General features: G+C 33.6%; 1 protein-coding gene across 3 annotated transcripts; it reads left to right on the top strand.

The window, feature by feature from the left end:
• Positions 1-563: 563 nt before the first annotated feature.
• LOC143049901 (uncharacterized) lies at positions 564-24,180 on the top strand. 3 transcript variants are annotated; one of them, XR_012970352.1, is made up of 6 exons: positions 564-1,185; positions 7,640-7,950; positions 11,708-11,863; positions 17,310-17,445; positions 21,798-22,004; positions 24,001-24,180. XR_012970352.1 is itself a non-coding variant. In XM_076223666.1 (6 exons), exons 1-4 carry the CDS (start codon positions 701-703, stop codon positions 17,391-17,393), a joined length of 765 nt encoding a protein of 254 aa, XP_076079781.1. In that variant the 5' UTR covers positions 575-700; the 3' UTR covers positions 17,394-17,445; positions 21,798-22,004; positions 24,001-24,180. The 3 variants fall into 3 exon arrangements, 2 of the variants coding, with proteins under 2 accessions (XP_076079782.1, XP_076079781.1); XM_076223666.1 differs by lacking the exon at positions 7,640-7,950 and adding an exon at positions 12,441-12,480 and having other exon boundaries at positions 575-1,185; XM_076223667.1 differs by lacking the exons at positions 7,640-7,950; positions 17,310-17,445; positions 21,798-22,004; positions 24,001-24,180 and adding an exon at positions 12,441-12,625 and having other exon boundaries at positions 565-1,185.

The raw sequence follows: 24,180 nt of genomic DNA, 5'->3' as shown, positions 1-24,180 counted from the left end.
AAACCACTCATTTACAAATGAAAATCAACATGTGTTGATGTGTGACGTCAGCGACGTAAGCTTTGTTAATGTAGCAAATCAAGTCACCGTCCCGCAAACCAGCTTTTCCAGCAACGCTCTTGGGAGATACCTATAATTAAAGATCTAATAATATAACGTATACAAGTATTAAACTATAATAGACTTTTGATATTAATACCATTAATACTCATCGTTGAAATTAAAGGGCGTCTCCGTATGGATGAATACATATAGATCAAATAATTTTTTTATTGATTACTGGGTACTTTTTACATAAGAGAAATATTCAGCTACAATAATTATGGGATATGACTATAACAACTATAATATAGGTCACAATTTATTTAAAAAAAGGAGCGACAAACACCTCGTTATCATTTAATCAGACCAAGGAGGTTATATGTCTCATATAACCTCCTTAATCACTGAGACAAACAAACGAAACTGATAATTATAATCTAAGACTACTGTGATTACAATATATATATATAATATATATTATGTTGTGTTTATTTGTGGTCATTCAGGTCACAATTGTTTGTCGGTATTTAGCTAACAAGTGCTGCGCATGACTTTTAAATGGTTCTGGGGACGTATTCCGGTGCTGCATTCGAACGGTTCTGTGACCGTACCGGCTGCCGTATATTGATGAGTTGAGAACAATTATCCTCGGCACAACATGGCGTCATCCTCGAAACCTAAACGCAAACGCAAACGGCACAGCTCAAATTCAGGAGATGATCCACTGTGGACAAAAAGATCAGATGGCGATTATTATTCCGCATCAAGCGATAAGAAGAAGAAATTAACTGCACTGAGTAGTTACATTCCGCGTGAAACAAGTGATTGGACGATGAGCGAACTAGAAAATCTTCAGATTAATTGGAACTGGATCGACCCATCCACGAAGAGCATTGATGAATTTTTCGACATGTTTTCAAATATAAATGCAGTTTTGCCACCCCTCGATGCAGATTTAATCAAGATGATGGATTATTTGAATGCTAACTTGACATTTGACACAAGTGTCAAAGAACTTGAACAGGAAAATCATTTTAAAGTTATAGAATATCTTGTTAAAAACTTTCTTCCCAAAGTTGATGCTGATTCAGATGAACACCATGATGATGAAGAGTTGATGAAAACTGTGGGTAGTAGTTCCAGGTAAAATTAAAATTACCATCTTTTCATTCACTACTGCAATGTCAGTCAGGTACTTCTCAAGTTCTTGTAGCTTCATGTCAATCGGGCCCTTAGTCGATCCGCCCCAATATAAAAAAATATTTATAGGGAATAAAAATGAAGATACGATGCAGTCTGGTAACTCCGCCCATCTAAGGCTTTGATCGTGTATATTTCTTCTTTATTATATAAAAATTGCATCAAATTTGATTTGAATCTATTCACTGAAAACTCAATGTTACGTACATTTTTTACTATCTTATTTCCGCAATCATATATCTGAAAAGATTTGAAAATCAATCAGACAAATGGGTCACCTCTGTTTTCACAGAAGTGTTGTTGTCCGGTAAGTCCGTCCATGCGTAGTAAACATGTATGGATGACAGGTTTATCATCATGATCATATATTAACGAACTAGAACATGTAGAACTTAAGGAAATGATGTTTTATCATGTTTATAAATGGACCACTAAGAAAGGAACTTTAGATGAACAAAATAAAAAAATTCAAGCCAATATGATAAAGAAATTGTTGAAATAGAAAAATAAACCAAAAATATAAAAAAAACAGAAAATAAAGAAAAGTAAAAAATATGATTATAGATAAAGATAAGAATGTCAATAGCATGGTTAAAAGTATTTTCTTTAAAAAAATGCCCTCATTCAACATGTTCGGTATTCTGAATTGCAGTTACTTAGACACCATCATCCTTGTCAATGGGTTTAAAGTCTGTGCAGTATCATGAGTATATAGTGGTTTTAATATATAACCCAAAATTTTAATTTCAGAGTCAATATATTTTATTTTCAGTCTTTAAAATCGAAAAAAAAACACCAAAAAAACAGAAAGCTTGTGTCAAACTTTTCCATACATCATTGTACATATTTATTAAAGATAATGAGTCTTTAAGATTTTTAGCACACCTGGCCCGAAGGGCCAAGTGAGCTTTTCCCATCACTTTGCGTCCGGTGTCCGTCGTCCGTCGTCGTCGTCCGTCGTCTTCGTTAACTTTTACAAAAATCTTCTCCTCTGAAACTACTGGGCCAAATTAAACTAAACTTGGCCACTATCATCATTGGGGTATCTAGTTCAAAAAATGTGTCCGGTGACCCGGCCAACTAACCAAGATGGCCGTCATGGCTAAAAATAGAACATAGGGGTAAAATGCAGTTTTTGGCTTATAACTCAAAAACCAAAGCATTTAGAGCAAATCTGACACGTGGTAAAATTGTTTATCAGGTCAAGATCTATTTGGCCTGAAATTTTCAGATGAATAGGACAACCCGTTGTTGGGTTGCTGCCCCTGAATTGGGTAATTTTAAGGAAATTTTGCTGTTTTTGGTTATTATCTTGAATATTATTATAGATAGAGATAAACTGTAAACTACAATAATGTTCAGCTAAGTAAGATTTACAAAAAAGTCAACGTGACCGAAATGGTCAGTTGACCCCTTTAGGAGTTATTGCCCTTTTTAGTCAATTTTTAACCATTTTTCGTAAGTCTTAGTTATCTTTTACAAAAATCTTCTCCTCTGAAACTACTGGGACAAATTAATCCAAACTTGGTCATAATCATCATTGGGGTATCTAGTTTAAAAAATGTGTCCGGTGACCCGGCCAACCAACCAAGATGGCCGCCATGGCTAAAAATAGAACATAGGGGTAAAATGCAGTTTTTGGCTTATAACTCAAAAACCAAAGCATTTAGAACAAATCTGACAGGAAGTAAAATTGTTGATCAGGTCACGATTTATCTGCCCTGGAATTTTCAGATGAATCGGATAATCGGTTGTTAGGTTGCTGCTACTGAATTAGTAATTTTGAGGAAATTTTGCTGTTTTTTTTGTTATCTTGAATATTATTATAGATAGAGATAAACTGTAAACAGCAATAATGTACAGCAAAGTAAGAACTAAAAATAAGTCACTATGACCAAAATAGTCAATTGACCACCTAAGGAGTTATTACTCTTCATAGTCAATTTTTAACAATTTTCTAAAAATTTGAAGATTTTCAATAACATTTTCCACAGAAAGTACTGTTATAGATTGAGATAATTGTAAGCAGCAAGAATGTTTAGTAAAGTAAGATCTACAAACACATCACCATCACCAAAACACAATTTTGTCATGAATCCATCTGTGTCCATTGTGTAATATTCACATAGGCCAAGGTGAGCGACACAGGCTCTTTAGAGCCTCTAGTTTTTATTATTTTGCCTTATATTAAATGGCATTGTCTCCCTTTTTAGCTCACCGGAGCCCAAAGGGCCCCATGTGAGCTTATGCCATCACTTGGCGTCCTTCGTCGTCTGTTGTCATAAACTATTTCAAAAATCTTCTTCTCTGAAACTCCGAAGTTTTGATCCATCGTCAAACATGGCCACCATGGCTACAAATAGAACATAGGGGTCAAATGCAGTTTTTAGCTTATATCTTAAAAACTAAAGCTTTTAGAGCAAATCTGACATGGGGTTAAATTGTTCAATTTGTCAAGATCTATCAGCCATGAAATTATCAGACGAATCGAGCAACCCATTGTTGGGTTTCTGCCACCAAATTGGTAGTTTTAACAAAATTTTGCAGTTTTTAGCTCACCTGGCCCAAAGGGCCAAGTGAGTTTTTCCCATCACTTGGTGTCCTGCGTCCGTCGTCTGTCGTCCGTCGTCGTCGTCGTCCGTCGTTAACTTTTACAAAAATCTTCTCCTCTGAAACTACTGGGCCAAATAAAATCAAACTTGGCCACAATCATCATTGGGGTATCTAGTTTAAAATTTGTGTCCGGTGACCCGACCAATTAACCAAAATGGCCGCCATGGCTAAAAATAGAACATAGGGGTAAAATGCAGTTTTTGGCTGATAAATCAAAAACCGAAGCATTTAGAGCAAATCTGACATGGGGTAAATTTGTTTATCAGGTTAAGATCTACCTGCCCTGAAATTTTCAGATGAATTGGACAACTGGTTGTTGGGTTGCTGCCACTGAATTGATAATTTTAAGGAAATTTTGCTGTTTTTGGTTATTATCTTGAATATTATTATAGATAGAGATAAACTGTAAACTGCAAAAATGTTCAGCAAAGTAAGATTTACAAATAAGTCAACTGGACCAAAATGGTCAGTTGATCCCTTTAGAAGTTATTGCCCTTTAAAGTCAATTTTTAACCATTTTTCGTAAATCTATGTAATCTTTTACAAAAATCTTCTCCTCTGAAACTGCTGGGCCAAATTAAATGAAACTTAGCCACAATCATCATTGGGGTATCTAGATTAAAAATTGTGTCCGGTGACCCGACCAATCAACCAAAATGGCCGCCATGGCTAAAAATAGAACATAGGGGTAAAATGCAGTTTTTGGCTCATAACTCAAAAACCAAAGCATTTAGAGCAATTCTGATAGGGGTTGATATTGTTTATCAGGTCAATAACTATCTGCTCTTAAATTTTCAGATGAATTGGACAACTGGTTAGTAGGTTGCCCCTGAATTGGTAATTTTAAGGAAATTTTGGCTTTTTTGTTATTATCTTGAATATTATTATAGATAGAGATAAACTGTAAACAGCAATAATTTTCAACAAAGTAAGACCTAAAAATAAGTCAACATGACCAAAATGGTCAATTGACCCCCTAAGGAGTTATTGCCCTTTATGGTAAATTTTAACAATTTTCATAAAATTTGTAAGTTTTTACTTACATTTTCCACTGAAACTACTGGGCCAAACCTAATTAATAGGGATAATTGTACGCAGCAAGATTGTTCAGTAAAGTAAGATCTACAAAACATCACCATCACCAAAACTCAATTTTGTCATGAATTCATCTGTGTCCTCTGTTGAATATTCACATAGACGAAGGTGAGCGACACAGGCTCTTTAGAGCCTCTAGTTTGTTATTATCTTGAATATTATTATAGATATATATAAGAAGAAGTCTTAAAAGCTGTACATGTATTTCATGCTTATCTTTGAAAAGCAGCAGGAAGAGTTGATATTCCTGCTGAGGTCCTGACAAACGTTATTAGAACTTCTAATAAAAGATCCAACTATAAAGACCTTGAATCAGGGCCGTAACTACAATGAGGCAGACGAGGCAATTGCTGGCAAAAAAAAATAATAAGGGAAAAAAAGAAAATGGAGAAAGTTAGGCATGCATGCAGAGGGTAGAACACATCCTTGCATTTTAACATCAAGAATTAAGTAATGCATACTTCGAATAGTAATTTATGTTGACGTGCAGCTTCTGTACTTTTATTTCAACGTAAGGTATCAATATCTCTGTATCTGATTACCATCGCCAGTAAACCGGCATTTGGTTCTGTAATTATTTATTTCCCGTGAAAATGAATTATTGATAATGGATATTTCCAACATTATCAGTCATGTTGTCAGTTCGCAAAGTAAATCAAAATTAAAATAGTTTGAATTCTTCACCTTGCTCAGTTAATATTATTAAAGAAGCATTCACAGATCACACATGAATACCTAAACACCCCACAATTTGTATGTAGTTCTCTTTCAAATAAAATGAAGATTTGAGGCATTTTCAAATGTTTTGCTGCAAACCTGGCTGCTATTTGAAAACAAAACATTTATTTTGGATGGATGGAGGATTTGTTTGGTTTAACGGCAAGTACATGAAGTAGGCTTTCTTTTAGCTATATATAGAGAGCAAGTTACAAAATGTATGTGATTATTCCATTCAAATGTTAAACGGACAGGACAAGACCTTGGCAGAATGACAATTTGATTGCTTGATACTTTGAATTTCCATGGAGTATTGTGGGAATACTTTGGGCTTGTGAAATAAAGACGGTCACACAATTAACCATGGTAAAGGTGACTAGAGAGTATTTAATTTGTATCATTATTGATTCGGGTGTAATAAAATTGAGAATGGAAATGTGGAATGTGTCAAAGAGACAACAACCCGACCGAAGAGCAGAAAACAGCCGAAGGCCACCAATGGGTCTTCAGTACAGCGAGAAAATCCCGAATCCGGAGGCGTGCTTCAGCTGGCCCCTAAACAATAATGTGTACTACATGTAGTTCAGTGATAATGGACGTCATACTATAAAACTCTGAAATATATAAATGAACTAAAAATTAAACATGTTTTTTGATATCTCAACCCTCCCCTATACCTCTAGCCAATGTACATTGTAAGAAAAACAAACACACAGCAATACGCACATGCATTTATCATGTTTATAGAATTAGCAAAAAAAATTAATTATTCAATTCAAAGAAAGTAGTCAGACGATGGGATAATAGTGGCACAAGAAAGGTCAAACTAGCATTCACAGACAGTGACTAGGTTCCACTCTTTGCGCTTTATTAAAGTGTTATTGAAAATGTGTGTTATTTTTAATAAAACGTTGACCACACACACTTGTCCCGCATTTTCTACTATCAGACATATAACCTACTGTAAATTTTATATAATTGATGGTACAAAATTCGAGGCAAATATCTGTCAACCGGCTCTGATAGACTATTACAGTTCTTTATATGGTAAATATGAAACAAAACGATAAATATGATACAAACAACGGAGGTAACAAGATATATTTCGAACCATAAATTAATGTTACAATTTTCGGCCAGGGGGCCTCAATCGGCGGCTCCCGTTAAACCCCTGCCTCGTCTGTTCCCAAGGCCTAGTTACGGCCCTGTGAATTGTTTATTTAGAGCTAATTTCCTAATGCATGTAGAGCAAGACTTTCAGGTTAGCTTACTTACTTGCTTTGTTTGTATATTGTACAATTTTATTGGGATAACGTCCAATTAAATGTAAATATAATATATACAGGTTTAACTATGCCTATATATATTGTTTGAAGATGTCAAAGCTTGAGTTAAAAGTTTATACATTGTTATACAAACAAAGCAAGCAAGCCACCAAAGTTTTACTCTACAAGAATTAGGAAATTAGCTCTTAGTAAATTTTAATAGCTATGATTTTAATTGAATTAAGTGATTACGACCAGCCTTACTTTGGTTCACGATCATCAGACAATTGTTGAATAAACAAACCAATTACAAATGTATAGACTAATGATCATTATGGTAATTACATTATTATGTGTTCCAGTGGATTGTAAATATCTATTTATCTCTTCTATGTGTCGGAATTGAATATAAACTTTTCCCAATTGTATTCTGAGTTATCATGGTTATCATGGAAAATAACTTCATATTCATATACTGATATCGATGCTGCTTAACAAATTGTACAAATCACACTGATTACTCATTTTTGTATCGATTTAAAGTAATTCATCTGAATGTTTCTCTAAACATGCTAAAGGTAATATTAGGCATCCTTCACTTACCTGCTGTCACTATTCATCGATACTTTTTACAAATTCCATTTATACTGATTCAGATATGTCACCAAATCCGCCGAAGTTAATTATTCATTATTATTTTATTATAGGGCCGGATCAACTAGGGGTGGATAATAATAACTTGTACAAGTAGTACCCCTGACTGAATGTGTCAAGTTTGCAGCATTCTAGACACTTCAGCACCGAGACAAATCGTCACCAGCATGGTGACAGACATTATGTTCTCAACAACTTTGCTTTATATTTTAAAAATCACATTTTTCTAATACTGGATGTTGACTTGACAATGGTAAAACATGGACCAGAGACGGATATGTTAAATCTGTGTACGTTTTCAAAGCACGATTGCTTTTAAGAAGTTCTTCACAGTTATTTCTTCAGGAAAATACTCTAAATGAATGTAAGATAAAGGTATCAGTGATAATTTTAGCATTTTGGAAAATTTGTATGCATAATTAAACCTCACAGCTGTAAAACTGTCAGACAACTTCTTATGGGAGTTATTGCCCTTACACATGGAAATGACAAATGTTACCATTTTTTTTCCATTTTTATACGACCGCAAACAAATTTTTGTGGTCGTATATTGGTATGAAGTTGGCGTCGTCGTCGTTGTCGTCGTCGTCAGAAGACACATTGGTTTTCGCACTCTAACTTTAATTTAAGTGAATAGATCTCTATGAAATTTTACCATAAGGTTCAATACCACAACAGAAAGGTTGGGATTGATTTTGGGGATAATGGTACCAACAGTTAAGGAATTAGGGGTCAAAAAGGGGACAAAAAAAAACTTCCAGACATAACTTGTGTGTTAGTGTATGGATCTCTCTGACATTGTACCACAAGGTTCCATATCACAAAGGGAATGCTGGGATTGATTATGGGGGTAATTGCCTCAAAATTTTAGGAATTAGGGGCCAAAAAAGGGGCAAAAACAAGCATTTTTCTAGTTTCATGACAATAACTTGTGTGTAAGTGTATGTATCTTTCTGAAATTGTACTACAAGGTTCCATATCACAACACTACAAGGTTCCATATCACAACACTACAAGGTTCCATATCACAAAGGGAGAGCTGAAAATGAGTTTGGGGGTAATTGCCCACAACGTTTAGGAATAAGGGGCCAAAAATAAGAATTTTTCTAGTTTCCAGACAATAACTTGTGTTCAAGTGTATGGATCTCTCTGAAATTGTACTGCAATGTACCATACCACAAAGGGAAGGCTGGGATTGATTATGGGGTAATTGCCTAAACATATTAGGAATTAGGGGCCAAAAAGGGGCAAAAAACAAGCATTTTTCTAGTTTTAGGACAATTACTTGTGCGTAAGTGTATGGATCTTTATGAAATTGTACTACAAGGTTCCATATCACAAAGGGAAAGCTTGGTTTGAGTTTGGGGGTAATTGCCCTGAACGTTTAGGAATTTTGGGCCAAAAAGGGGCCTAAAAACAAGCATTTTTCTACTTTCAAGACAATAACTTGTGTTCAAGTGTATATATGGATCTCTCTGAAATTGTACTGCAAGGTACCATACCACAAAGGGAAGGCTGAGATTGAGTTTGGGGGTGATGAATCATAAGGGGGTTCAAAAAATTTGGGGGAGGGATTTTTTTTTCCTTTTTTTCCATTTTTTTTCTTTAAAATTTTCCATTTTAAATTGGTTATTTCTGATTTATATATAAAAGCAAATAATAATGATATGGTTTGAATAGGCAAATTAAAAATATTTTTAAGTTCTTAGACCACATTCATTCTGTGTCAGAAACCTATGCTGTGTCAAATATTTAATCACAATCCAAATTCAGTGCTGTATCAAGCTTATAATGAATGTTGTGTCCATACTTGCCCCAACTGTTCAGGGTTCGACCTCTGTGGTCGTTTCAAGCTGCACCCAGCGGAGCATTTTATTTACATTTATAAGTTTTCATTATTTACCGGCCCTCATTAAAATTCAAATATCTGTAATTGGGAGATATCTGTATTGTATTTTAAGCTTGGCCTTCGTGAAACGTAGATTTGACTGTCACAAATTGAGTTTACCTAGCAACGAAATACAATACAGATATCTCCATTCTAATGCAACATCTTAAAATAAATTCCATTTGATAAATATTTTGGCTTACTTCCCAAAGTTGGTTTCCGTCCTCTAACTTTAGTTTGCCTCAACCAAATGTTATAAAACTTCTACAAAAGGCTTATTACCACAAAACACAGATCAAGTTTAAATTTCAGTGGCGTCACTTAAACCGTTCTAGAGTTATGCCCCTTTACAAATGGAAAAATTGCTGAATTTTTCATTCCCGCTCTCTAGTTTAGGAGGGGCCTCAGTGGCCGAGTGGTCTAAGTAGTTACTACTGTAATCACTAGCCAGTCAACACTGAGGTTGTGAGTTCGAACCCCGCTTGTGCGGGTGCACTGGACTCCAATCTAAATTGACTAGGATTGTCAGTTTTCCTATCACAGGTCGGTGGTTTTCTCCTGGCACTCCGGCTCCCTCCACCAATAAAAATTGGCCCAAAAGCGGTGCTTAAAAGTGGCGTTAAAACACCAAAAATCAAATCAAATCTAGTTTAGGTTGCCTCAACCAAATGTTATGAAACTTATTCACAATGCTTATTACCACAAAACACAGATCAAGTTTGAGTTTCGGTAGTGTCACTTTTACTGTTCTAGAGTTATGCCCCTTTACAAATGGAAAAAATACTAGTTTTCATTTCCATTCCCTAACTAAAGTTAGCCTCAACCAAATGTTATGAAACTTATACACAATGCTTAATACCACAAAATACAGATCAAGTTTGAATTTTGGTGGTGTCACTTTTACTGTTCTAAAGTTATGCCCCTTTACAAATGGAATAATTGCTGAATTTTTTGTTTCCGTTCTCTACCTTCAGTTTGCCTCAACGAAATGTTATAAAACTTATACACAATACATATAACCACAAAACTCAGATCAAGTACAAATTTGAGTAGCGTCACTTTTACTGTTCTTCAGTTATGTCCCTTTCAAGGTTACCGCTGGCGTTCACCATTTTCGCATTTTGCAAAAAAATAAAAATTGTGGCGATTAAAATTCATCATTTGCGAAAGAATTTGGCGAAAGAAATATATATAATGATTTGATTTCATCCATTTTATTTATTTTTCGTTTTGGCGACGCACGTGTTTCAAGCATATTTTTACGTCTCAACTTTTTCATTTACGATGGTCCGGAAAAGAAAACTGTCGTTATGAAGAAATATATTCAACAGGTTGGGAACAACTCCTCAAATAAGTAACCCTTCAATGTAATGACTATCCCTTAAATCAGGGATCAATTTCAAGTGATAAAAAAAAAATGTTTTGTTGTAAAAACCACTTTTTAGTACAAAAGGGCACATATTCATATCATTTGAAGAAACTTTTCCCAAAGAACTATACAACTATCTGGTATTATATGGTCAAAACATGTCCAAGAATTTTGTAATATTCCTGGACTTATACATCATGTACATGTATCTTCTTTATTTAAAAAAATAAGTGGACCCCTCTTTAAGAAAAGTTGTTCCAAATATAATGAATTTTTCCCCGTTTAAGTTAAAAAAAAGCTAAATTTTTCTTTTTACTTTTCTACAACAGCAAAATGATCCCTTGTCTGAGGGACAGTCCCTTATTTAAGGGATATCCCACATTTGGAGGGTTGTTCCAAACCTGTTGAAAAGTAAGAAAAGTCTCTGCCTTTAGTCTTTATCCTTCAACTGGAAGGGAAATGTATATCCGATAAACTTTTGAAGTCAAAATTATGATGTCTATATTGCTATTTTTATAGTATCTTTTAAAAAGTAAATGGGGGGGGGGGGGGGGGGGGTTAGAAAGAAGGAACATTTTAAACGAAAAATATATTTATGTAAGTTGGCGAAAAAAATAATTGACTCGGGGAAACCCTGCCCTTTATAACTTTATATGATATGCTAGCGGGGGCATCATCTGTGTCCCATAGACATATTCCCCATTTATTTGATTTTGCATATATATATGTACAGGTACGACTCAAATAGACACCAAGTCTGACTTAATAATAGATTATAGAACAAGTTTCCAAATCGACAGCAGATTCTATGCACCTCTAATCAGTGTCCAGTTCTTATATAAATAATTAGGATTTTTTTTTCAGAGTTATGATACATCATATTGAAGCTGGAAGACATGACTTTCAAAATGACCTAAAAGAAATACTTCGTGATTTGTTGTTGACTTCTAGAACAGTGGAAGAAATGAGGTTCACAACAATGCTGGAGAAGTTTTGCAGAATGTGTAACCTAAAGGGAAGGTAAATTCTTTAAAAAATATGGTGAAAATAAATTTTGACCATTACTATCATGACTATTGACAAGACTGTTTCTTTAACCACTTTGTGCTTAACCTTAACATACTGCAGAATGAGGACTGACTTTTCAGGGTTTTTTTCACATTGCTGGACTATTGTGTTACAATACATGTACATACATGTAAAACCAGTAAGATATTGTTTTTTTTAAATTGAGAATAGCAGCTAAGATTCCTTACGAACATCTTGCTACAACAAGAAATGAAACAACATGAGCAAGCTTAATTAGTGGAATGAAAATGTTATTTCTTTAAAATTTTGAAATTCAGACAGACATGATACAATGTATATGTAACACTTCCAAAAGTGTCAATCTCCCCAACAATGCCCAAACATGTCCTCAAAATCCTAAATGATCCAAACGTGTTCAATTATTATTATTTGCAAAGCGTGTCCGCTTTAAAACACCAGAACATCTCAAAACTTTTAGCAATAATATGTCCTCAGTAAAGGCAATAACTTTTATGGCAATTTAATAATTTTTGAAAACATGATTAAAGACGTCTGGTTTTGGTTGCAGGATTCTAAAACAGATCAAACGACATCTGGAGGAAATAAAGGTATTCTGTTTGGTAAAGACCAATGCCCAAGACATGGAACATTATCCTGTCTATCCACAGTGAAAGATGATATCAATGACTTCTGCTTTCAAATAGACACCAGATAAGAATAAGAATGGCACAATAAAAATGCGTTTTGCTTGCAGTGGTTTTATTGATTCAGCCATGCTAAGTTGAAGACATATCATGAAACTTATAATGTGTTTTTATGATTTGTGGAATCTTTCTACACCATTTTAATCATGTTAATCATCAACTGCCAACTTTTGACATTTTATTTGCCCTTGAATTTAGAAAAGATTGGACGAACAACCCTTTTATTTTAGATATACACTTGCATATAGTTCCTTTGTAAATCAAAATTTATAATGATTTACTATTTATGAATTATTTTGAAAAAGTATTTTTACATCAATTGAATCAGTTGATAAGAATTTTGTTTTATATAAGTATCTTATGCTTGTGTAAGTTGTTATTCAACGAAATTTGGGTCAACATGTGTATTAATAGATCTAAGTTGATTCCCACACTTTTTTGAAATGGTATAACTCCAATTCTTTCAATTGGCAAGTAAGAGTCAGTATGATTATCAAATGTCATGATTTTCAAATAATTACACTCAAAGGTGTAAGTATTAATTGGAAACAACCCCAGTCTTAATTCACCACAGTTAATATCTCATGACCTGTTGTACCACCATTTATTAAAAAAAAATCTGACAGAGTCTAAAATTGACATATCAATATGTAAATATATCAATATTTGCATCAATATTGTGAAATTCCCTACATTTGGACAATTACACAGAAATTTTATAGTAAGATTGGAAATGAAAAGAGAAAAAAAAAGTATGGTTAGAAGAATATCAGACTAGCTATGAATATGGCTGGATCACAACATTGACAATGCTTTGATTAGCATAAGTTTGTGCAACGCGGTTTGTTAATTTGCAACGCATAATTTAACTCTTGGTTGCTTAGTGGCAAATATGTCATGCATACTTAGAATGAACATAAAAATTGTAATTGATTAGTTTTGTACAGTTAAATTTATCGTTTATTAATTATAAGTGAACTTTTTTTGCACAAATATACCCCAGTGATGCCAAACGTTAAATATCTTAATAATATAGGAGGGTATCGCATGGCCTGCTTCCTACATAAATGGTATCTGGGCTATTATCATGATTATATAGTTACTGTCCCATTTTAACAACAACAAAACAAAACTACTGTTCCTTTATTAATATTGATTGGATTTGTAAACAACATATATGTGAATACGAATCAATATTTAATAATGCTCGACAGGTTTAAGTGATTTAAAAATATTGACACGATAAGCATTCATAAACAATGGATGTTTTCACTTCATATAGACACATTTTGGTGTGTTTTTTAAGTGGACAACAACAACAACAACAACAACAATACTTTATTTTAAGAGGGTTACACAGTTAGCTATATAACTAATCTTCCCTGAGGCCCTCATCATGAGAAATCAAACAAAATGCAAACATATACATTGCATACATTAGTATAAAAAGTCAAGTATGATAATAATGTTTAATACAACTTGATAAAATGTGATGAAAAAAATAAACATGATGACATGATCAGTTTTTAATATTATTGATATAGCTAGGTTGATTTCAATAAATGATCTGTTATTTTGTATTTGAAAGAATTAACATTTGTAATATTTCTTAACGGTATTGGCAAATTATTCCACAAGAATGGTCCAGAATACATAAAAGATTTTTTGAACAATTCTGTTTTTGGTTTAGGGAGTATGAGGTTTCCTTGAACAGCATTTCTCAAGGGGTATGGATTTCTGTCTGAAACATAATGAAACTTGTTAGTAAGATATGATGGGGCATCATTTTTAATGCACTTAAATGTCATCACTAACTTATGATATTTTATTCTCTGTTCAACTGTCATCCAGTTTAAATGTTTGAATAAGGGTGCAGAAGGAGCGAATGGGTCTGTTTCTAGTATTAATCTAGCAGCCCTCTTTTGTAATTTTAATATCCTTTTTAAACCCTCACTGCTACAACTACTCCACACTATACAACAATAATCAATTAGTGGCAAGATATAACCATTATAGAATAATTTTCTGCAGTCTAGATTTAGAAATTTTTTAATCTTTAATAGTAGATATAGTCTAGATGATATTTTTGAGCAGATCACATCAATTTGGTTTGTCCATGTGAGGGAAGGGTCAATTTTAATGCCTAAAAGACTTTCACATGTGGAAGATTGTATCACTTGATTGTTAATAGTTAAACAACTCTCATTGTAATGTGGCATTGCTCTTTGCTTCGTTCCAATAATCATATATTTTGTTTTATTTTTATTGATGAACATATTGTTATCATTGCACCATTCCTCTACACCATGTAAATCTTCTTGTACCTTTGACTGTAGAGTTTGATAACAATTACCAGAAAGATGTAAAGTTGAATCATCGGCATATAAATCAGTGCAACAATTTTGCATATAAATAGGAAGGTCGTTTATGTATAATATAAACAGAAGGGGGCCTAATATGGAGCCTTGGGGGACACCATACTTGATATAAAGTTTTTCAGAATGAGCATTACCAATTTGTACTTGTTGAGTTCTTTCATTCAAATATGATTTAAAAAAAGAAACAGCAGTATTATCAAATCCATAAATTTCAAGTTTTTTACAGAGAATATCATGATCTACTACATCAAAAGCTTTCTTAAAATCCAACAGGACTGCTAAGTTGATATTACCATCATTCATATCCTGTATCCATTTATCTATGATATTGATAAGGGCAGTTTGGCAAGAGTGTTCTTGTCGAAACCCAGACTGTGCTGGGTGTAAAAGATCTAATCTTTTTAGGTAGTCATACAAATGTTTTGAAACATGCTTTTCTAAAAGTTTTGATAAAACGGGAAGTACAGAAATTGGTCTATAATTTGTTGCCATGAATTTTTCACCAGCTTTAAAAACAGGGGTTACTCTTGCATTCTTTAGAACACTGGGTAATGTACTTGTATCTATTATTCTGTTAAAAATGTAAGTTAAAGATGACGTTATGAAAGGAGCACTCAATTTTAAAATTTTTGGTCCTATGTTATCAGATCCGGTGGATTTATTAATGTCAAGTTTGATCATCTCATTAAATAGACCATTTATTGTGACTGGTGGAATTGAAAATTTTACTTGTTCTGACTTAGTAAATTTCTTTTGTACAAATTGATTTAATTTTGCATAATCATGAGTTTTGCTCATACATCTGTCAGTCCTCAGGTTTTCAACACAAGATGTAAAAAACTTATTACTGTGCTTATCCAGTGACCTTTGGGGTATCACAATAGCAATGGCCAAAACAGTTTACCAAATTGCAGTTAGATTTCTTCTCCAACTAACTGATCAACTGGTAAAATGTTTTAGCAGATTGCTCAAGTGAAATGTTGTTAGTATGAAGTGAGTGCTGTGAAATCAAAAGTAATACTTACCATCCAGATCCAGTTAGTTGATACCTTTGTCAATTGTTTCAAACACAAAAATGACTTACTATAGTATGAGTCACTGAATAAGAAGGTCTAATTTTGACATGGAAACTTCTATCATGAATATTATTATAGATAGAGATAAACTGTAAACAGCAATAATGTTCAACAAAGACAGATCTACAAATAAGTCAACTTTACCAAAATGGTCAGTTGACCCCTTAAGGAGTTATTGCCCTTTATAGTCAATTTTTAACCATTTTTCGTAAATTTTTGTAATCTTTTACAAAAATCTTCTCCTCTGAAACTACTTAGACAAATTTAACCAAACTTGTCCACAATCATCATAAGGGTAACTCGTTTCAAAAATGTGTTTGATGACCCCGCCCGCGAACCAAGATGGCTGACATGGCTAAAAAATAGTACATAGGGTAAAATGCAGTTTTTGGCTCATATCTCTGAAACCAAAGCATTTAGAGCAAATCTTGCAGGATAAAATTGTTCATTAGGTCAGGATCTATCTGCCCTGAAATTTTCAGACCAATCAGGCAACACGTTGTTGGGTTGCTGCCCCTGAATTGGTAATTTTAAGAAAATTTTGCAGCTTTTGGTTATTATCGTGAATATTATTATAGATAGAGATAAACTGTAAACAGTAATAATGTACTGCAAAGTAAGATCTACAAATAAGTCAACATGACCAAAATTGTCAATTGACCCCTAAAGGAGTTATTGCCCTTTATAGTCATTTTTTTACAATTTTCATAAATTTTGTAAATTTTTGTAATTTTTTACAAAATATTTTCCACTGTAACTACTGGGCCAAGTTCATTATAGATAGAGATAATTGTAAGCAGCAAGAATGTTCAGTAAAGTAAGATCTACAAACACATCACCATCACCAAAACACAATTTTGTCATGAATCCATCTGTGTCCTTTGTTTAATATGCACATAGACCATGGTGAGGGACACAGGCTCTTTAGAGCCTCTATTTATGGTTGTGTAACCAATGAAAGGCAAATATTTCATACAAGAATAGAAGCCAAATATTTCATTGGATTACAGTTTATGTTAAGGAAAATTTTACCCCAAATTGTACCTTGTCCTATAAACATTAAGGAAGATCAAAATCAGTGACAAGAAAAGCATGAACAAAAAACCTCACAAAAATATTTAGCCCTTGACATATTTAAAATCCATGAAATATTGTAACCACCTTAAATAACTGATTAAAACAAGATCGCAATCGATTGACTCGACCTAAATTATCAAATCCTGGTACCCTGTATATGAAAATGATGAAAGGTTAATTTTGAAAATGGTTCTTTTTGTAGTATAGGATTGGTCGAGGAAACCATGATCAAGGATGTACGTGTTGTGGCAGTTCCAGACTTAACTTTCATAATTTCATCAAATGAAATGCTTGATGTAACGGATGTAACACAGATACAGATAATGACAGTTGCAGAGGTACTTCTTCATATATAAATAAAGTAAAAAAATTTCAGGCTTGTGTGTCAACAATTAATTTTCATTTCCAATGTATGCAGATTTCTTAAGTCTAGTCTTGTAAGTGCTCTCCTGTGTACTATTCTTGCCAAATATTTAAAGAATTTATATCGAAGGTTTATATCAGATGGCTTAAAATTTCTCCACTGATTTTTTTCAAAAAACTAAAATCCATGAACATGTACCATGAAAATATAAACTATGTATCAGATATCAGAATGCAATTTTTACTCAACTGGCCCAAAGGGCCAAGTGAGCTTTTCTCATCACTTGGCGTCCATCGTCGTCGTCGTCCCTTAACTTTTACAAAAATCATCTCCTCTGAAACTACTGGTCCAAATTAAAGCAAACTTTGCCTAAATCATCCTTAGGGTATCTAGTTATAAAAAAACTATCCGATGACCCCGCCCATCAACCAAGATGGCCACCATGGCTAAAAATAGAACATGGGTGTAAAATGCAGTTTTTGGCTTATATCTCTGAAACTAAAGCATTTAGAGCAAATCTGACATGGGGGTGAATATGTTCATCAGGCCAAGATCTATCTGCCCTGAAATTTTCAGATGCATCAGACAATCCGTTGTTGGGTTGCTGCCTCTGAATTTGTAATTTTAAGGAAATTTTGCAGTTTTTGGTTATTATCTTGAATATTATAATAGATCAGTCAGGGCCATTACTTAAACAAGTAACAATTAAAATTACCTATACAAGTAATGTTGAAAACGAGGCTAATTTAAATATAACTTATATAAGTTATTTTTCTAAATATTATTTTTATAGGTGTTTAAGAATACAGATTTTACTAGCTTTAAATAATTTTCACAGTTATCTGGTTATTTTTCCCTTGATATATAAAAACTAATTCTTCAGAAACACTAATTAACTTTCCAACGCACTTATCTTTCATAACGACGCTTCTGGGTCAAAGATTGGTCTCTTGGGACTATTAAATTATCATTTTCCTCTAAAATCTTGAAGGTAGACTGATATAAATAGATTGATACTTGTGAATTAATTAAGACCTGAAGTTATTTATAATTTGTAACCTAATTCAATTATGTGCCTTTAATAGGTAAGTGTAATTGCTATTTTTTTTCAAAAATGTTAAAAATAACTTATTCAAATAATATTTTTGTCATTATTTTCAAAGTAACCCTTTATCTCTATACTCCTCTCAAATCTGATAAATTCTTTATTTTATCATATAAAATGGTGTTTTAAAAATCATGAAAACTACATTTAGTCTATGTTTCTATTGAAAATTAAAATAACTCTATTAAGTAATTTTATTATTTTTAAAATAAAAAATTACTTATATATTAGGTAATTAAAAAAAATAACTTGTTTAAGTAACGCCCCTGACTGATAGATAGAGATAAACTGTAAACAGAAAAATTGTTCAGCAAAGTCATGAAAGTAAGCTCTACAAATAAGTCAAACATGACAAAAATTGTCAATTCACCCCAAAAAGAGTTATTGCCCTTTAAAGTCATTTTTTCACAATTTTTCGTAAATTTTTATACGACCGCAAAAAAAATTTGTGGTCGTATATATATATATATATATTGGTATGACGTCGTCGTCGTCCGAAGACCGATTGGTTTTCGCACTCTAACTTTAGTTTAAGTGAATGGATCTCTATGAAATTTTACCATAAGGTTCAATACCACAAAAGGAAGGTTGGGATTGATTTTGGGGATTATGGTACCAACAGTTAAGGAATTAGGGGCCAAAAATAAGCATTTTTGTAACTCCCTGACATAACTTGTGTGTTAGTGTATGGATCTCTCTTGAAATTGTACCAAAAGGTTCCATATCACAAAGGGAATGTTTGGATTGATTTTGGGGGTAATTGCCTTAAAATTTTAGGAATTAGGGGCTAAAAAAGGGGCAAAAAACAAGCATTTTTCTAGTTTCATGACAATAACTTGTGTGTAAGTGTATGGATCTTTCTGAAATTGTACTGCAAGGGTCCATATTACAAAGGGAAAGCTGGAATTGAGTTTGGGGGTAATTTCCCAAAACGTTTAGGAATAAGGGGCCAAAAATGGGCCAAAAATAAGCATTTTTCTAGTTTCCAGACAATAACTTGTGCAAGTGTATGTATCTCTCTGAAATTGTACTGGAAGGTTCCATATCACAAAGGGAATGTTTGGATTGATTTTGGGGGTAATTGCCTCAAAATTTTAGGAATTAGGGGCCAAAAAAGGGGCAAAAAACAAGCATTTTTCTAGTTTCATGACAATAACTTGTGTGTAAGTCTATGGATCTTTCTGAAATTGTACTACAAGGTTCCATATCACAAAGGGAAAGCTGGAATTGAGTTTGGGGGTAATTGCCCAAATGTTTAAGAAAAGGGGGCCAAAAATAAGCATTTTCCTAGTTTCCAGACAATAACTTATGTTCAAGTTATGGATCTCTCTGAAATAATACTGCAAGGTACCATACCACAAAGGGAAGGCTGGGATTGATTTTGGGGGTAATTGCTTCAAAATTTTAGAAATTAGGGGCCAAAAAGGGTAAAAAAACAAGAATTTTTCTAGAGTCAGGACAATAACTTGTGTGTAAGTGTATGGATCTTTATGAAATTGTACTACAAGGTTCCATATCACAAAGGGAAAGCTGGGTTTGAGTTTGGGGGTAATTGCTTTAAATGTTTAGGAATATGGGGCCAAAAAGGGGCCAAAAAAACAAGCATTTTTCTAGTTTCCAGACAATAACTTGTGTTCAGGTGTATAGATCTCTATGAAATTGTACTGCAAGGTACCATACCACAAAGGGAAGGCTGGGATTGAGTTTGGGGGTGATGAATCATAAGGGGGTTCACAAAATAAGGGGGGGGGATTTTTTTTTACTTTTTTTTACTTTAAAATTTTCCATTTTAAATTGGTTATTTCTGATTTATATATAAAAGCAAATGATAATGATATGGTTTGAATAGGTAAATTAAAAAATTTTTTAGTTCTTAGAGCACATTCTGTGTCAGAAACCTATGCTATGTCAAATATTTAATCACAATCCAAATTCAGTGCTGTATCAAGCTTGAATGTTGTGTCCATACTTGCCCCAACTGTTCAGGGTTCGACCTCTGCGGTCGTATCAAGCTGCGCCCAGCGGAGCATTTTATTGTAGTCTTTTACAAAAATCTCCTCTGAAACTACTGTGCCAAATTAAACCAAACTTGGCCTAAATTATGCTTAGGGTATCTTCTTTAAAAAATGTATCTGATGACTACACCCATTGACCAAGATGGCTGCCATGGCTAAAAATAGAACCTGGTGGTAAAATGCAGTTTTTGGCTTATATATCTGAAACTAAAGCATTTAGAGCAAATCTGAGAAGGAGTAAAATTGTTCATCAGGTACAAATCTTTCTGCCCTGAAATTTTCAAATGCATCAGACAACCTGTTGTTGGGTTGCTGCCCCTGAATTGTTAATTTTAAGGAAATTTTGCAGTTTTTATATGCCCGTTTACGGGTCGTATTATGGTATACCGTTGACCGTCTGTCCGTCAGTCCTTCGTCAACATGTCGGACATTAACTCAAAAAAACTTTAACCAATATGCATGAAACTTTGGTGAATTGTTTATATCTATTGACGTGAGCTCCCTTTCATTTTTTATAAATTTCAGAATTACCGTTTCCGAGTTTTGGGGTTTTATTCATATAACCAATTCCAAGTTCTTTGGCTACATTTATTCAGAAACCTATAATATGTCAAATATTTAATTACAATCCAAATTCAGACCTGTATCAAGCTTGAATATTGTGTCCATTTTTGCCCCAACTGTTCAGGGTTGGACCTCTGGGGGCGTATCCAGCTGCGCTCAGCGAAGCAGTTTATTGGTTATAACCTTGAATATTATAATAGAAAGAGATAAACTGTAAACAGCAAAGTAAGCTCTACAAATAAGTCACCATGATCAAAATTGTCAATTGACCACTTCAGGAGTTAATCTTCTACAAAAATTTTCTGCTCTGAAACTACTGGGCCAAGCTCATTATAGATAGAGATAACTGTAAGCAAGAATGTTTAGTAAAGTAAGTTCTACAAACAAGTCACTGACACAAAAACAGAGAGTTTTGTCATGAATTCTATTCTTGTCTTAAAAAATGTAGAGTGTCCTATGTTTAATATGCACTGCAACACATAGACCAAGGTGAGCAACACCGGCTCTTAAGAGCCTCTAGTTATTATTGCGATATTAAACCAGTCAAATTATTTGTATAAAGAAACCTTGCAATAATTTCTGAATGTACAGTAGTTATTAATTATGAATTAGTGGGTCCTATATGGTTTTCCTTGTTCTTAGGTTAAAGTTTCAACCAATGATTCATTAGTTGATCAAAAGATTCATGATACTAGACAAAAACCAGAGGCTATTGATAAGGAGACACTTCAAACTATGGATCCATCAAAGATAAGAGGATTTAGCCAACATGTTGGACAGCTGATCATTGGACTAGGCAATTCTTGCTTCATAAAACAATGTCTTGGCCTTTTGCTCCATGAGACAAAGGTAATGTTAATATATAGCTTATTGATTAAAATGTTTCGATCAACTCTTAAATGATCAATACTTTCAGTCCAGTAAAATTAATGATCCCTTTTGATAGATAAATGATATTTTCTATAAAATTGCATTACTATCAGTACAAATCAGTTTAGTTATTTGGATGCCCTGCCCCGATGTCATGGTCTAGCGACTTCGTATTAATTGTCAATGCTGCTGTCCCTCAAATTGTCTTTTTCAGAATTTTCTGCTGACAGCAAGACATTTCTCTGTGTCAGCAGTTTATTATACCCCACACAACAAATAAGGACTTACTATGTAGATGTGCATATCGACAGCAAATTACGATTTTTTTTTGTAGGAGTTATGCCCCTTTAACTTAGAATTTTGGCCAAAATATACTACTGCAACAGTTTGTCATCCCAACTTCTCTGAAACCACACAACAGAATTTCATGAAACTTTGTAGATAATAAGGACTTACTATGTACATGTGCATATCGACAGGAAATTACGATTTTTTTTTTTTGTAGCAGCTATGCCCCTTTTACTTAGAATTTTGGCCAAAATATACTACTGCAACAGTTTGTCATCCCAACTTCTCTGAAACCACACAACAGAATTTCATGAAACTTTGTAGATAATAAGGACTTACTATGTAGATGTGCATATCGACAGGAAATTACGATTTTTTTTTTTGTAGAAGTTATGCCCCTTTAACTTAAAATTTTGGCCAAAATATACTACTGCAACAGTTTGTCATCCCAACTTCTCTGAAACCACACAACAGAATTTCATGAAACTTTGTAGATAATAAGGACTTACTATGTAGATGTGCATATCGACAGGAAATTACGAATTTTTTTTGTAGGAGTTATGCCCCTTTAACTTAGAATTTTGGCCAAAATATACTACTGCAACAGTTTGTCATCCCAACTTCTCTGAAACCACACAACAGAATTTCATGAAACTTTGTAGATAATAAGGACTTACTATGTAGATGTGCATATCGACAGGAAATTACGATTTTTTTTTTTGTAGAAGTTATGCCCCTTTAACTTAAAATTTTGGCCAAAATATACTACTGCAACAGTTTGTCATCCCAACTTCTCTGAAACCACACAACAGAATTTCATGAAACTTTGTAGATAATAAGGACTTACTATGTAGATGTGCATATCGACAGGAAATTACGAATTTTTTTTTGTAGGAGTTATGCCCCTTTAACTTAGAATTTTGGCCAAAATATACTACTGCAACAGTTTGTCATCCCAACTTCTCTGAAACCACACAACAGAATTTCATGAAACTTTGTAGATAATAAGGACTTACTATGTAGATGTGCATATCGGCAGGAAATTATGATTCAATTTTTATTGTAGGAGTTATGCCCCTTTAACTTAGAATTTTGGCCAAAATATACTACTGCAACAGTTTGTCATCGCAACTTCTCTGAAACCACACAACAAAATTTCATGACACTTTGTAGATAATAAGGACATACTAATATGTAGATGAGCTTATTGCAGGAAATTACGATTCAATTTTTTTTCTAGGAGTTATGCCCCTTAGAACTTTTTTGGCCCAATTATACTACTGCAACAGTTGAAACTTTGTAGTTTATGAGGACATTATATGTTAATTGTGCATATCCACAAGAAAATTTTTATCAGTTGACTTTTGTAGAGTTATGAGTCTTTGAACTTAGGAATCTGGTGAGATTTTGTTTGTTAAGTGACAATGTGGGGGTGTGGGGTATGTGAGGTTCTTTAATTTTTTTATTAAAATTATTTTTAGGGTTTCCCCTTAGCAAATCATGGACTTTGCAAGGGGGAGGGGTATCATTTTGTGGAGCAAGATCACTGGGTACTTCTACTTTTTTTCCAGTGTGCTATATTCACAAATATCAGAACTTTAAAGTGTCTTTTATACCATCTCTTGGGCAGGTAACAAGTAACTTTCTAGTGGTATACTAATTAAGTATAACTGATTTTTCTTTTCAGATACTGATAACATGCCTGTCTACATCACCCAGGTATTGTAATCATATCAAAGATAAATTAGGTCCAGAAGACAAAGCTACTCTGCATTTCATTGGACCTTATGATATATTAAAGGCAAGGGAGAGGAGCCAGCTGATAAAAGCTTTTCTACGTTTAGGAAACCGACAAAGATTAGGAATA

This window comes from Mytilus galloprovincialis, chromosome 10 (genome assembly GCF_965363235.1).
Source record: "Mytilus galloprovincialis chromosome 10, xbMytGall1.hap1.1, whole genome shotgun sequence".
Taxonomy (NCBI): Eukaryota; Metazoa; Mollusca; class Bivalvia; order Mytilida; family Mytilidae; genus Mytilus; species Mytilus galloprovincialis.
The sequence above is the reverse complement of the archived record's forward strand: the minus strand, read 5'-3'. Positions and strand labels throughout refer to the sequence as shown.